Source organism: Hoplias malabaricus, chromosome Y, assembly GCF_029633855.1.
Source record: "Hoplias malabaricus isolate fHopMal1 chromosome Y, fHopMal1.hap1, whole genome shotgun sequence".
NCBI classification, from domain to species: domain Eukaryota; kingdom Metazoa; phylum Chordata; class Actinopteri; order Characiformes; family Erythrinidae; genus Hoplias; species Hoplias malabaricus.
In genome coordinates this window covers 10,562,530-10,576,213 of record NC_089820.1, presented here as the reverse complement: position 1 = coordinate 10,576,213, position 13,684 = coordinate 10,562,530, and the positions used below count along the sequence as shown (strand labels likewise).

Below are 13,684 nucleotides of genomic sequence, written 5' to 3'. Positions count from 1 at the left end.
AACCATGTAAAAAATTTGTTTAGGTTTCTAGTACTGTGTGTGTTTATGTGAAAGGTGAAGTTAAAAGTAAAGTATAGAGCTACCATGCCAGTCATCATTGGTAGCTTTTCACTTTTTATTTTTGGTTGTGTGTATGAATGTATATATGTTAAATATGGATGTTCAAAGGTGTAAATATAATTATAAAAATTACTAAAAAAGAGAGAGACCTAAAAACTGAATGGAAAAGGCCCAAAATTCACAAAAACTCTCAAATATATATAAAAAAGAGAGTTTTACACTCAAACAAGGTTAAAAGGTTATTGCTAAAGTGCAAAAGCATAAAAGAGCAATGGAATTTTTTTTTACAGATAAATGAAACCCAGCTATAGAGAGAGAGAGAGAAAGAGAGCAGAAACCTATGTGTGAAGGTCTGTATGTGTTGAATTCTGTGTCCGTGTGTGTAGGTCAGTATGTAAAGACCTGGTTTCACATCTAGGTTCATCTCTCCTGATGATGTAATGTGACAGAGTCTTGTGACCTGAGGTTTGTGGCTCTGTGCGTGTGTTAGAATTTGCCTTCATGTCTTCTTTTCAGACTTGTTCTGAACCTTAAAAACGTTTACAGCAATGTATCTCGTTCCCTTTTGGCTTTGAACTGATGCCAGGTTATGTATAGCAGTGATAGCGCTTACATCGAACAAAAGCTCAGGAACTTCATGCTCTTAGTTCCTCGTGTAATAACACTGGTTAAGCAAATTCAGTCAGCAATATGAAAAGTAACACTGAAAATCCAAACTCTCCTGCTTGTTTTTAATATCATTTCCGCAGCCTTATACTGTGTATTATTGCCTAATCTCCATACTTGGTTGAGCTGGTAGTTCTGCAAATGAACTGGCATTGCCTCCTGTTCAAAGGAAATGCAAATGTCACTGCTAGGTCTGTTGTTTTGTTTTTAATGTGTGAGGTAGAAACTGGACTTTCTGGTGTGGCTGTTTTTGGTCGTATATATGAGTGTTATGTTGACACATAAAATGTCTTGTCCACCTGATTTCGCTGGATTGTTTTTGGGTTTTACACTTTCTGGTCATTTGTGTTCAAACTCCATTTTCCAAAACACTACACATCATCTCCAAAACAACTAAGCAATTATTGGAAAAGTTGCTGTCATATATAATTTTTAAAACATGTCAGTGACGTGTGTGACCCCCAATACTTTTATTAACCCATTCATATTCTTATTAGACAAATGAAAACTAGCTGCCATAGTATAGAGAAAAACAGATCGATAGGAGGAGAGAGAGAATTCTGAGACATAAACAAATATATGAAACATTCATTCATTCATTGTCTGTAACCGCTTATCCAGTTCAGGGTCGCGGTGGGTCGGGAGCCTGCCCCGAATCATTGGGCACAAGGCGGGAACACACCCTGGAGGGGGCACCTGTCCTTCACAGGGCATATATGAGACATAGAGAGAGATATTAAAATATACATAGGAATCTTTTATTAGCTCAACAATGGCCTCAGTTGAAATGATTCTTTTGCGGTTTTAACAGTCAGTCTTAGTCTCCAATAAGGTGTTTAGATAAGGGTAGATTTTCCAACAGGTTCTTACATTTAGTAGCTTCAGATTTATTTGTTTGTCTTTCTTTGTATATTTCAGAGTTTGCCTGTGTGGCCGCTGGAAATAACAAGGTTGGCGAAGCCACAAAAACACGTTCTCTTTGAGCTGATTGATTATTGTACTAAAACATTAGACTGAAATACTAGACTGGAACACTGGGTTAGAACTTTGATTTAGAGCTTTGGACCTTAGATTTGTATTCCAGTCTGAAGTCTTGGACTTTCTAGTATTGGTCTAGACCTTAGGCACCCTGCCCTGCACATTTTAGAGGTTTCCCTGCTTTAACACACCCACTGCAACTCTGAAAGGACTTGTTCATAAACAGATTAGTTGATTCAGTTGTGCTGGGAAAAGGGAAAGCAATAAATGTGCAGGGCAGGGTGCCTGCACGACCAGGGTTGAGAAACACTGACCTAGAGCATTGAACTGGAGTACTGAGCTAGCGCAATGGATAAAGAATTAAACTGAAATCTGAAACTAGAGCGTTCAGCAAGAGTACTGATCTATCACTGGACTTTGAAGTGGGTGTGTTATAGCAGATTATGCATCTCAAGGACCAGGGCTGGGAGGCACTGGCCTAGAGGATTGCCCTGGTGTATAGGGAGGTGTGTTGTGTTGGAGCATTGGCTTAAGTAGAGGTTCTTCAACACCTGATCTCAGAGAACTACCTGTCCTACATAGTTTCATGTGTTCTTTCTGTAAGCTTCACCAGCTTTAAAGCCTTGTAATGCAGGCCAGTGGATACCACAGAAGCATAGTTGGAAACCACAAATTTAGAGCTTTGCTGCATTTAGACTGCAACATTGGGTTGTAATAGAGCAGGGTATTTTAGTATAAGATTAAGCATTAAGTAGGGGTAATGGGCTAATGGGTTGCAAGCTTTAGTTTGGAGTACTGGAGTATTGGACTTGAGTGTTGGAGGAATAGGAGTGTAAAAGCTTTGGGCTGGAGTATTAGTATTAGTGCATTGAGGCACTGGGTGCTGTTTTTAGTATGTAGGTGCTAACAGGTTCACATCTCAATTGCGTCATTTTCTCACGCTGGGGTAAGGAGATGTCTGGGAGGTGGCAGTTCCCACACATCAAGCGTGTGCGTGTTTTGAGCCCTACCATAGAAGTAAGGTGGCCTACTTATCTCCTACCAGTTATTAGTATTGTTGCCAGTGCGGAAATACCATTAAAAGAAATCATGCTGAGCCACAGATAATATCTATCTACTGATATCTCTAAATCACAAATGATCTTTGAAGTGAGACACGTTCTTTGTGATTAGTGCATGTGCTAGCTGTTAGCAGCCAGAAGCATATGCTAAGCTACATTACCAGAAGTGCTGTGTCACTCATGGAAAGATTGAGAGAAAGAAAGATATAGAGGAAGGTGGGAGAGCAAGCAAATGATTGTGTGTGAGTGTGCGGGGTGGGCACTTTCGTGTTGTGTGGCATGACACATCTGCCCACCCCGCTTGCACTCGCTTTAGATGGAGGGAAGGGGTGTTGGCGGAATTCTGGTGATGTAACTGTGATGTCATAACTGCTCTCTCTCTCTCTCTCTCTCTCTCTCTCTCTCTCTCTCTCTCTCTCTTTCTGGTTCTCTTCTTTTCGCTTCCTCATGCTCCCTCTGTCTTTACCCACTTACCCACCAACAGTGACTGAGCAGTTTTGCCTCTGTGTGTGTGTGTGTTTAGAGATGCCTTGCCTCCGCTGTACACATGCCAGCGTTGACTGTGCCAACCCGAGTGACAGGACGCACTCAGTCTTTCTGCTTGTCCAAACCAGGCACAGCAGAGAGCGAAAGAGCGAGACAGTTCCAGGAAAAAAGAAGGGAGAGAAAGCAAGAGAGCATCAGGAAAGAAGGAGCGAAAGAGTATCAAGAGAAAGAAGCAGCGAAAGAGCGAGCGAAAAGCAAGAGATAGTGAGAGATCATTTGGGTCCGCAATGCGCCGGGCGGTAAATAAGAGAGCCGCGCTGCTATGGAGTCCGAAAGAACAAACCCAGCCAGCAGCTAGCGATGGAGGGAAAGGGTGAGAGAAGGAAAGAGGGATAGAAAGCAAAAGTGAAAAGAAACTGAGCTTGGACAGGCAGCTAGCTGGAGCTGGAGCTCTTGGAGCCTAGCACTGGGAAGGAAAGAACATTTAAAGAGCAAAGTAGGCTGGAGGTTGTTTTTATTTGGAGGAAAGGTTCATACGCCATGTCTTTCTCTGTGTCTCCTGCTCTTCTCTCCTCTGGAGTCCCTCATTCCTTCCTCCACTAGTCTCTTCTCCACCTTCGTTCACTCTCATGTGGCGAGGACAAGACAGGCTTACTAAGCGAGGACTGTTCTGTTTTTAAGAGTGCGTGTGCCGATTGCGCTTCTACAGTTACTCAGACCCTTCTCTTCTTGCTTTATTTCTCTCTATATATCTCGCTTTCTTTCTTCCCATTTCTTTCTGTTCCATGCTCTACTTTCTCTGTGCCAGTGTCCTGTCTTCTGCATCTCCAAACCGCTCACATATACACTGACGCATCTTGTTTCTGTAGGACCCAGAGTGTGTGTGTGATCTCTCAAACCGAATGTGCTGTGTAATATAAGATAGAAACACTCAAGCCATGTGTCAGCATCTCTGCTTCTGTTTGCTCCCATTCTGCCTCGATATTTTTTATTAATTTCCAACAAAATGCCCTTCTTTACAGTGCTGACACTAAGCGAGATGAAGGCGTGCACAGTCGGAAACGGGAACGGACAAATAATTCTCAGTATGCGATTGGAAAAATAAGCGGTGGTACTTGTAAGTAAAGCGTATTACCGTTAGGACTGAAACATGCATCCGTACAAAGGACAAGGTTTTTTAAAATAAAATAAAGACAGGAATATATATCTACGTTATGAATTAAGGGGCTTTTAGGCTTGAGCCGCTGCCTCGATTGCATTAAAGCTTTGATTCTGTGTTATTATTTTTAGCGGATCGCAGCTGGAATGTGGTGGAAAGCTTGTAGAGAGAGGGAGTAGGCTGCAGTGAAGTCAGCAAAACAGCTGCAGCCTCCATGTTGTTGAGCCAAAGGCAGCATATGAAAAAAAAAAAAAACATTCAACCCCAGAAAACCAGTAACAGAATCATACTTCGTAATGTCACAGAGCTGCAAAATGCTGTTTTAGTTTCATCTTCTCTATGATGTGCAGGGGGGCACAAAAAAAGCATAAATTGATGTTGAGATTTATGTCCCTCTCCCTCTATATCTCTCTTTCTCTGTCTCTCTCTCTCTCTCTCTCTCTCTCTCTCTCTCTCTCTCCGCTCCTCAGCTGCGTCTGCCGCTAGCGCTCGTCCACCCGCTTCCCTCGTTCGTGTGTGCGCTTTCCTCCATTCCATAGTACGTGCCCAGTGTGAGTCAGATAATGGCCTCTCTCGCACTGCGCTAGCTGAAAAGCAGAGAGGGGAGGAGGAAAAGGGAGGGAGAGAGAGAGAGAGAGAGCAAAAGAGAGAAAGAGAAGGGGGGAGGGAGTGAGCGATCGAGAGAGAGAGAGATAAAGAGAGAGAGGAGGGGTTTGTGAAGGCGAAGCGCAGAACGACAAAAAGGAGAGAAAAAGGGAATATAGAGAGAAGGAAGGGAGGAGCACTGAGACATAATGTGAGAAAAGGCAGAGAGAGAGAGAGAGAGTGTAAGAGCGAGCGGCATTGGTGGTGGCAAAAGGAGGAAGAGAGCAAGAAAACACAAGCGAATGAACGAGTGTGGGGGGAGGTGTGTGTGAGTGAGTGAGTGAGTGAGTGCGTGCGTGCGGGTGTGTGCGTGCATGTCTATGCTTGTGTGTGTGTGCGTGTATGCTTGTGTGTGTGTGTGTATGTGTGTGTGTGTTTGCCGCACTGACTAAGACGGAGGGAAGAACAGAAGGCTAGAAAGAAAGAGGGAGAGAAAGAGAGAAAGAAATAGAAAAGGAAAAGAAGCCCAGAACAGATTGTCTACCGGCTTTGCACTGTATCACTGTTTGTCGTTCCATGCACTTTTCCTGTCCACTCCACCCTCCACTGTCTATACTGTATACGGACCGGACAGACTCTGCGTAAGTAACCAGATTTCTTTCTTTCTTTCTTTTTTTTTTACCCAGTTTTCAGCTGTCTTCTTTGGACTGGGCCTTGTATTGTGATCCAGTACACTGGACTGCAGGCAACGGAGGGGGTGTTGGTGTATGTATGTGTGTGTGTGTGTGTGGTGTCGTGTGTCTATTCGTGTGGATTTGTGTTCAGCTGTCTGCTCCCAGGCACCCCCACCTCAACCCCCCTGCCGGTCTCTCTCGCTCTCTCTCTCCCTCTGCTTTGTGCTGTCATCTTTTCTAGGCATCTGTTGTGTGTGTATATGAGTGTGTATTGTAGTGTGTGCCTGTGTGTATGTGTTTATGAGACCTGGCTCCATGACAGAACTCGTGTCCTGCACGTTTTTGTTTAAAAGGCTCCCCCTCACGCTTGTGTAGAGGCAATTGCTATGAAAGCCAGGTAAAACGAGTCAGGCAGCCCTTTCTGGTTGGGCGTGTTGATGTTTTGGTTGTGCCGGAGTGGAAGAGTAGAAGCCGCAAATAGTTGGAAGAGCACGTGCTCTAGGGCTTGGGAGGGTAGCTTTAAATGTCTATTCCTGTACAGAGTACTGATTAGCTGTTGAAAAAATAGAATTCGCCAACTAACCAAAGGGGTTACTGCTCTGTGATATGCGAAAAATACAAAACACTATGCAGTAATATAAGTTACTTTTTGAATGCATGTCTTTTAAAAGGCAGTTAGACTATTTCCATGAGACAACTTCAAATAGACAAGGTAAAAAGTCATGCGCCGATTGCTTGCTTAGACTCATACAGAACTGAGTTTCGTTACATCACTTTTATGGTGTGCATAGGTTTAAAAATAGGAAATCTTGAAATATTGTGTCCCTCAGTTTTGCATTCCCATATTATTCAGTTTTAGGTATGCCACTCTTCAAAATGCCCTCACAGAAATGAATGATTCACTAGCTGTACGAGCCATTCAGATCTTTTTTTAAATTTGGAACAATTGTATCTTGCAGACGCAATAACGAGCAAGAAACGTGTCCTTAAACGTATTCCACTGTTGATGTCATCAATGACAGGAAAGGTGCGTAAATGACACAGAGCAAGAGAATGAAAAGAGTCTGGTACCTTTGCAGTAGCTAGTTTACATTTACAATGTGTGGCTGCTTGTCTTGAGGCATTACTTCTCACTGGGCAAATGTGTGTGTGTATGTGTATTGCGTAGCTTTCTGCCGCCAAAAAGAGGAAAGTGTGAAGCCTGTCATAAGAGTTGTGTGGTTTAGTTGTTTCAAAAGCACCAGGGACTCGTGACTGGTGGGGGGTTCCAGCGCTTACAGACGCAGTTTAGCAGCCATCACATGGGCCCCATGGCAGACACCATGCACAGAAGGTGAATTCAAAGAGGCCCATCTCATTAATGGAGCACATCACTATAGCGTCTATCAGCGTGAACAGAACTCGCGTGGGTTTTCACGTATGTTTAGCCTCTTTGTTGCATAGAAAGCCAATTGACATACAAGGTTAGCCTCAGTATTTTAATAAATGGACACTGCAATGGACAATGTATTTATTTGATCAAATCCATCACCAGTACACTTGTTTTAAGGTAAAGAAGTTCTGATTAGCCAAACCCAGCATTTGGTGATCTGTAGTAAATGAAGGGAGGTTAGTAAATGAGTAATTGGGCACTCTGACATACATGAATATATCACTTTTATATTAGTTTAATGTTCATCTATATCACTGTGGTTGTCTTTTTTTGAGCATATTTAAAACATTACATTATTTTGTATATGTATATTTCTGTATATCAGTTAGTCTGCTCTGACTGATCTGTTGGACAAAGGCTTGAAAGTTTAACTGAATGTCAAAATTGTTCACAGACTTCACATGCTCCAGCAGCACTAGTAAGTCTTTACTTGTACCACTGCCATTAAATGTCAGCTGAAGTGCACGACTCACTTGTGTGTTGTGAGAACTGAGAGAAACTGCTCAGTAAACATTCTGAAACCCTCAGAGCCCAGCCACAGGATCCTCCCTCGTGAAGCACTTCTCCACATTACAGACAAAAGGCTTTCTCAGAATCCCCCACCCCACGTCTGCAGCTCGATTGGACGTGCCTTGGATCCTGTATGTTCATAATGTGAAAATGTTAAAGACAAACTCCAGTGCTTTTTTGAGTCATAATGAAGTGTCATTGCATTGCATGGCTGCACTCTTGCTCATTTGCGAATAGTGTTCCTAACAACATTGCTAGGAAACCACAACTGCTTTTCAAACGTTCTGTGCCAAGCCTAAATTTGTGGATATGTGTATAAATATTATCACAGAATAGTGTGGTGTAACTCGTGAATATGATGTTTTTAAAGCATTAAAACCATGGTTAAAAAAAAAAAGAAGAAGAAAAAACAGCAGCTGCAAAGCCCCATGCCATCTTACTCCCACTGACCAGTTAATTTCTCAAGGACAAAAAGTTCATTTATAGAAACACAGACTGAGCCTCTTTTACCAACACCATTCAGTGTAAATAAGGTGCGTTAGCAAACTTCAGCACTGATTTAGGTCAAGTGTACTACTGACCTTGTGTATAAGCTATAAGCCTGGACACACTGACTGAAAAACAGCATTGTAAGTTGCTCCTAAGCTTAAAAGCTTCAAAGCATTTTCTTAATAACTAGTCTGAAACGTTCAGGGTTCCAGTTCAAAACTATTGAATTAAAAACAACATACGTTCATATCTATCTGATTTTATTTATCAGTGTTCCATCCAAATTAGCACTGGGCAAGTTGTGTGAACATTTAAAGGAAGGGGGAAAAAGGGGGCTTTCAGTGATCCAGTGTTCTTGGGAACATTTTCAAAAGACATCAGGAGATATTTGAGAACCATGATGTTAGAGGAAGTGAAGGCGAGATGCTCAAAATTCGTGAATGTTGTCCATTTCAGTTTCTCTATAAGGTTAGGCTACTCTCAGAGAGAGAGAGAATGGCAGCATAAAAGTGCCAGTGAAGTTGCACCTGTAACTATACCTGCATGAGCTTGTGTATATTCTTAATTATGGTATGAACCTATAATCTAATATTTTGATCCCTTTTTATCTTCTGCAGACTGTTTCAGGGGTGGGTTCAGTGGATGGCCCCAGAGGAAGTGGCCAGATGGAAATTGACCATGACCGCCTGGAGAAAGGCGTGTTGAACCAGGAACAGACCAATGGGGTGAACCAGCACACAGGAAATGGAAATGAAACGGATGTCAATGAAGGTGGAGCTTTGGCCAGTGAGCAGCATCAGCAGAGCCACCATCATTCTGAGACATTTGCATGTCTTCCCCAGACACAGGGCTGGGGCTCTGGCCATTACAATGGGGCCCCTAAACCCCAGCAGCAACAGGCTGGATGGAATGACCAAACCACCAGTAGTTCAGTGAACAATGTGGACATGGAGGCTGCAAGGAAGCTGGTGGATTTCTCAGCTAATGCAGATGCCTTGGCCACTTGCAACATGTCTCAGCCCTCTCAGAACCCTACTGCACAGCTGTATGAGAAATTCATCCAGGAGATGGGTGGTTTGATGGATGATGCTAAGCAGAAAGGATGGAGTGGTGACGGTGAACACTGCGTTCTGGACGATCTGAACACCCTTCAGATGGCGCTGACTCAAGCCCGCAATGGCCAGAAGCCACCAAACTGTGACTGTGATGGACCAGAGTGTCCTGACTACCTGGAGTGGTTAGAGAAAAAGATCAAAATGGCAGCCACTGACCAGGACAAGGGTCCTTGCAAGATGTCAGGTGCTCCACCAACACAGCAACAGCACTACCAGTCTCATCCCCAACCACAATCCACTGATGCTAAGCCCTCTTGTGGATCAGAGTCTCAGTCGCAGGATCCTGTTAACCAGCCCATGGTCGCAAGGCCCTATGGACCTGCAGCACCAATTCCCTGTTCCCCAAGTGTGTTATCTATTGCAAAAGAGAGGAAAGTCAGCCTACAGACAGCTATCGCCATTGAGGCACTGACCCAACTAGGTGAGTCTGTTAGTGAATCAGCCAGGGGGAACTCCCACCACCATGCTTCCCCTCAGACTCCTTCCCAGACCCAAAATGGGATGCGATTGTTGTCTTCATCACCTGACACATCCTCTGCCTCCCCAATGCCTCAGTCTGTCCCTCCTGGGCATTTCCCTCAACAAGACCCTTCTTCATGGGAACAGCATAGACCTCAGTCACAAGGTTCTGCCCCCCACTCCTCCCAGTACAGCTCCTCCTCATTCTCAAGCTCACAATCATCCACTGCTAGCCCCTTTCCCCAGCAATGGCAGCAGGGCACTGGAGCAAGCTGTGAGAAAAGCTCTCCTAGGAACCCCTGGATGATGATGAACCCTGGGCCTCATTTTCCACAACCTTCCCATAGTGGCAGTGATCCAATGTCGGAGCTGAAACAGCTCCTGGGAGACACCAGCGGAAAGTACGCCAATGCTGCCTTCAAGTTTCCTGCGCTGCCTCAGAATCTGAAGGATAGCCACAAGGGTGGCCACTCAGTGATGCCCTATGTCAAGCAAGAGATAGATAATGGGGAGTACCAGGCTTGTGTAACAATGGGCCAGTTTGGGATGGTCAATGGCCAGCAACAGCAATTCCAGGGTCAGCAGCTTCCTCAGTCCATTAAGCAGTCAACTCAGGCAGCACTGCATCAACTCCTTCATCACAAACGTAACCTCTTCTCCAGTTCCCCACCCTTCAGTCCGCGGACACCCATGACATGCCAAACCTTACGCAAGTGGTGGCCACAAACCGTGCAAGATAGTGCTCTAGCCATCAAACAGGAACCCAAGAAAAAAAAGAATGCACAGAGTTCGCCTATACTCAAGCAGCCAATGGGTGGACTGCTAGGTGCATTAGCCCCGCCTCTTCCTAAACCTAAGCAGATCGTCATCAAGAAGCATAAGCAGAAGGCCTCTCAACCAATCTTCCTCCCACAAAACCAGATCACAGTACAGAAATCCCCTCCAATGAGTGTCTCATCCATATCACACCTTACACCATGTATACCAGGCATTGAGGCTGGGTCCCCCAACTGCATACCCCCATATAACCCCTCTCAGGTGGCTATGAGCCAGGCAGCTCCAGCCCATACTCAGGAATCCATTTTAAACAGCAGTAGTAACCCTATCTCTGGAAACACTCCCGCCGTCTTCAACCCTGTGTCCGTCCCTGCATCCCCTGCCCAGGAGGGATTGACTAGCTCAGGCCTAGCTATGACAGGTGGGCCTACCACTTCCACACCTCAGACCCCTACATCCCAACCCACTCCCTCGTTAGCTGGCCTCAGTTCTCTTGACCCAAAATTTGAGGAGCTGATTCGCCAGTTTGAGGAGGAATTTGGGGATGCTCTGCCCAATGCTCCTCTTGCAGATGGCTCAGAAGAGGGCCCTGCTCCATCTGTGGTGACTGAGTCACAACAAAACTCTAACTCAGGACAAGCCAGACCCCAGTCACCATCCACAGAGCAGCTCAACACACCCCTCGTTGACATGTCAAGCCAGCCAGAGTCAATGCAAGAGGGTGGAAACGAAAGGCAGCCAGATGTAGACCAGGCTGAAAATATGAAAGGAGACGTGTCCAACAGCCAGGTTCCTGCGATTAAGAAGGAAGTTGAGGAGTGCATGGAAGTCAAGCCCTCGAGCCAGCTTTTGTCCCAAATGCAGGAGGCATATCTGCAGCAACAGCATCACAGAGTCCTAGAGGATCCTTTCACCATGTCCTGCACAACTCCAACGAAACGCATGAAAATTGAGTCATCAGGCCACGTAACGGTGCTATCCACCACTGGCTGTTTCTCCACCCCAGGAGATGATTTAGCTACTCCTACGAAAGAGGGGTTTCCCTCAGGCCCTTCGCTGAAAGGTTTCCTGGAGTCTCCGCTGCGCTACTTGGATACCCCAACCAAGAGCCTTCTGGACACACCAGGGAAGGACAGCCAAGCAGAGTTCCCCCTCTGTGACTGTGTCGGTGAGTATAGTAGATCACTGGCTCCTGGAGTTTTCTTATCCTCTTCTCAGCCTATTGAAATGTTTTCATTATTTCTCATCAGAAACATCTCTGAACCATTAAAGACATTTTTATGTGATGTTGGTTGTTTAAAGCGAGATATGATAAGTGCCAAGTAAATTAAGCCTTATACCATCACAGTTACATCAATAACAACAATCATTTTTATAGTCATTGCATCACAGAAAACCTTACATTCATATGTAATTAAGCCATTTACAAGTATGATATTTTAAAACAAAGCCCTACACACCATTTTGAAGCTTAACTGATATTAGAAACATGATTTTAAAGTGTCTAACAATAACTGAAATATTGAAGATATTACACAGAAGACAACATATGGTTCACAATAGCTTTCCTGTGTTTCCATGTTAGCTTTGCTGTGGGAAGTGCTCCTTCACTTGCTGCTACATTGTCACAACCCTTATCACAAATCCATTATTACCATCCAAACCAGCATGGACCTATATCAAAACAGGCCTTTCCCTTTCACTGGTCTGTATCATTTCTGCCTCGGCACGTTTGTCCAGGCAGTGCCGGCCCACGTCTGAGAATGCATGCTCAGGGTCCCTCTCTCGTCTCTCTAGTGCTTCTCTCTGGGGGAGGCAGCAGGAACAATGGCCCTTACAGAAGGGGTCCATTGTGTCGCGTCAGACCAGGGGCAGCCAGACGGTCCTGTGCTCCCCAAGCCATACTGTCTCTGTTTTACAGTCAAAGCAGCAAACACAGAACCTGGCTGGGCCTCCACAGGGGCTGTGGACATGATAAAGTGACTGTGCTCATATATCATGTGATGCTGTGTGTACAGTGGTTAGACATTAAAACTGGGAGGTGGTAGGGAGGACAGGGCAAGAGGAGATAGACTGTAACCTCCCCCTACTCCACATATCTTTCATTTGCCCTCCTTTTTTTCTTTAGGCAGAAGAGCATGCAAGATTCCAAGTACTAATGTACTTATTTTGACACAGAGTATCTGCTGCAAACTGTCAGAATATTATTGACATCAGAACACAAATTGGCCGTTTTAAGGTTTTTTGAAAACTATTTGGAGACTCCAGTTGCCCAGTGAGAATGGTACAGAATTTTAACCTATACACATTAATTTCCACTTCTCCTATATGTCACCAGTTTGGAGAGAAGCTCTGACTGCAAGTCCAACATCTTTATTGTCACCAAAATACACTAAATATGTGTGTTTGCTGAGGATGGGCAGCTGTAGCTGAACACTTGTTGGCATTTAACCATCACCAAGTGTGAAGTTCACCCAGCAACCAGTCGCCATAGTAAAACCCGGCCACACATTCCACCGTCAACAGTTCGGGATATACACACGGTGTAATCTGATACTTATAGACAGCATGAACACATGCTAACAGATGTTATATCCTCAGCTGTTAAACACACTCTCTTATTCTAGTTTGTCTGCCTCTTTCTATCTGTTTGTTTTCCTGCTTTTCCTTTCTTCACCCTCTAGAAATACTTTCAATTGGAGGTTGCGTTAGCAGCCTTATCCTTCATTTTGTCATTTCCTTTCACTAACACCGCCTATATCCCCACTAACGCCCAAAGTGGAGTATGACCTTAAATTCCCTCTACTATACAAATGTTCACTCGCTCTCCCTCTCTCTCCTGCACACAGACATTCTGACTCACTCACGCTCTCATGAGCTAAGCCTAGCTAACAACACAACCATCTGGGATTTTCTTTATGTCATCTTAGAGTAATATTGGCACCAGGGTGTGTCTAGTTTCTTATTAGGCTCAGAATATCTTCTACAAATGGTGTCCAAAATGAAGTACGTACAAGTAATACAGCACACACTCCTTATATTATGTCCAATTGCACAAGTTGGGCAAGTTGGAGTGGCATTTATAATCCATAACTAATCATCAATCATCAGTACATGAGATCACTCTCAAGGATGCATGCGGTCTAATAGCTTAAACACTATCAATACCCTTGATTTCAAAAGAAATGTTAGATGAACAGCTGTGGTAACATTTCAACCTTCTCCTGTTCCTT

The 13,684-nt window shown here is 44.4% G+C and overlaps 1 protein-coding gene across 2 annotated transcripts in view; it reads left to right on the top strand.

The window, feature by feature from the left end:
• LOC136678156 (methylcytosine dioxygenase TET3-like) overlaps positions 1 to 13,684 on the top strand; it is a 35,869-nt gene that overhangs the window by 10,184 nt on the left and 12,001 nt on the right. Inside the window, exons 1-2 of one of the 2 annotated variants that reach the window (XM_066656070.1) lie at positions 5,422 to 5,636; positions 8,718 to 11,619. In XM_066656070.1, the coding sequence (XP_066512167.1) occupies positions 8,766 to 11,619 (2,854 nt within the window). In that variant the 5' untranslated portion in view covers positions 5,422 to 5,636; positions 8,718 to 8,765. Of the gene's footprint in view, positions 1 to 5,421; positions 5,637 to 8,717; positions 11,620 to 13,684 lie in introns of those variants that run through there. The other variant, XM_066656069.1, reaches the window with a different exon arrangement.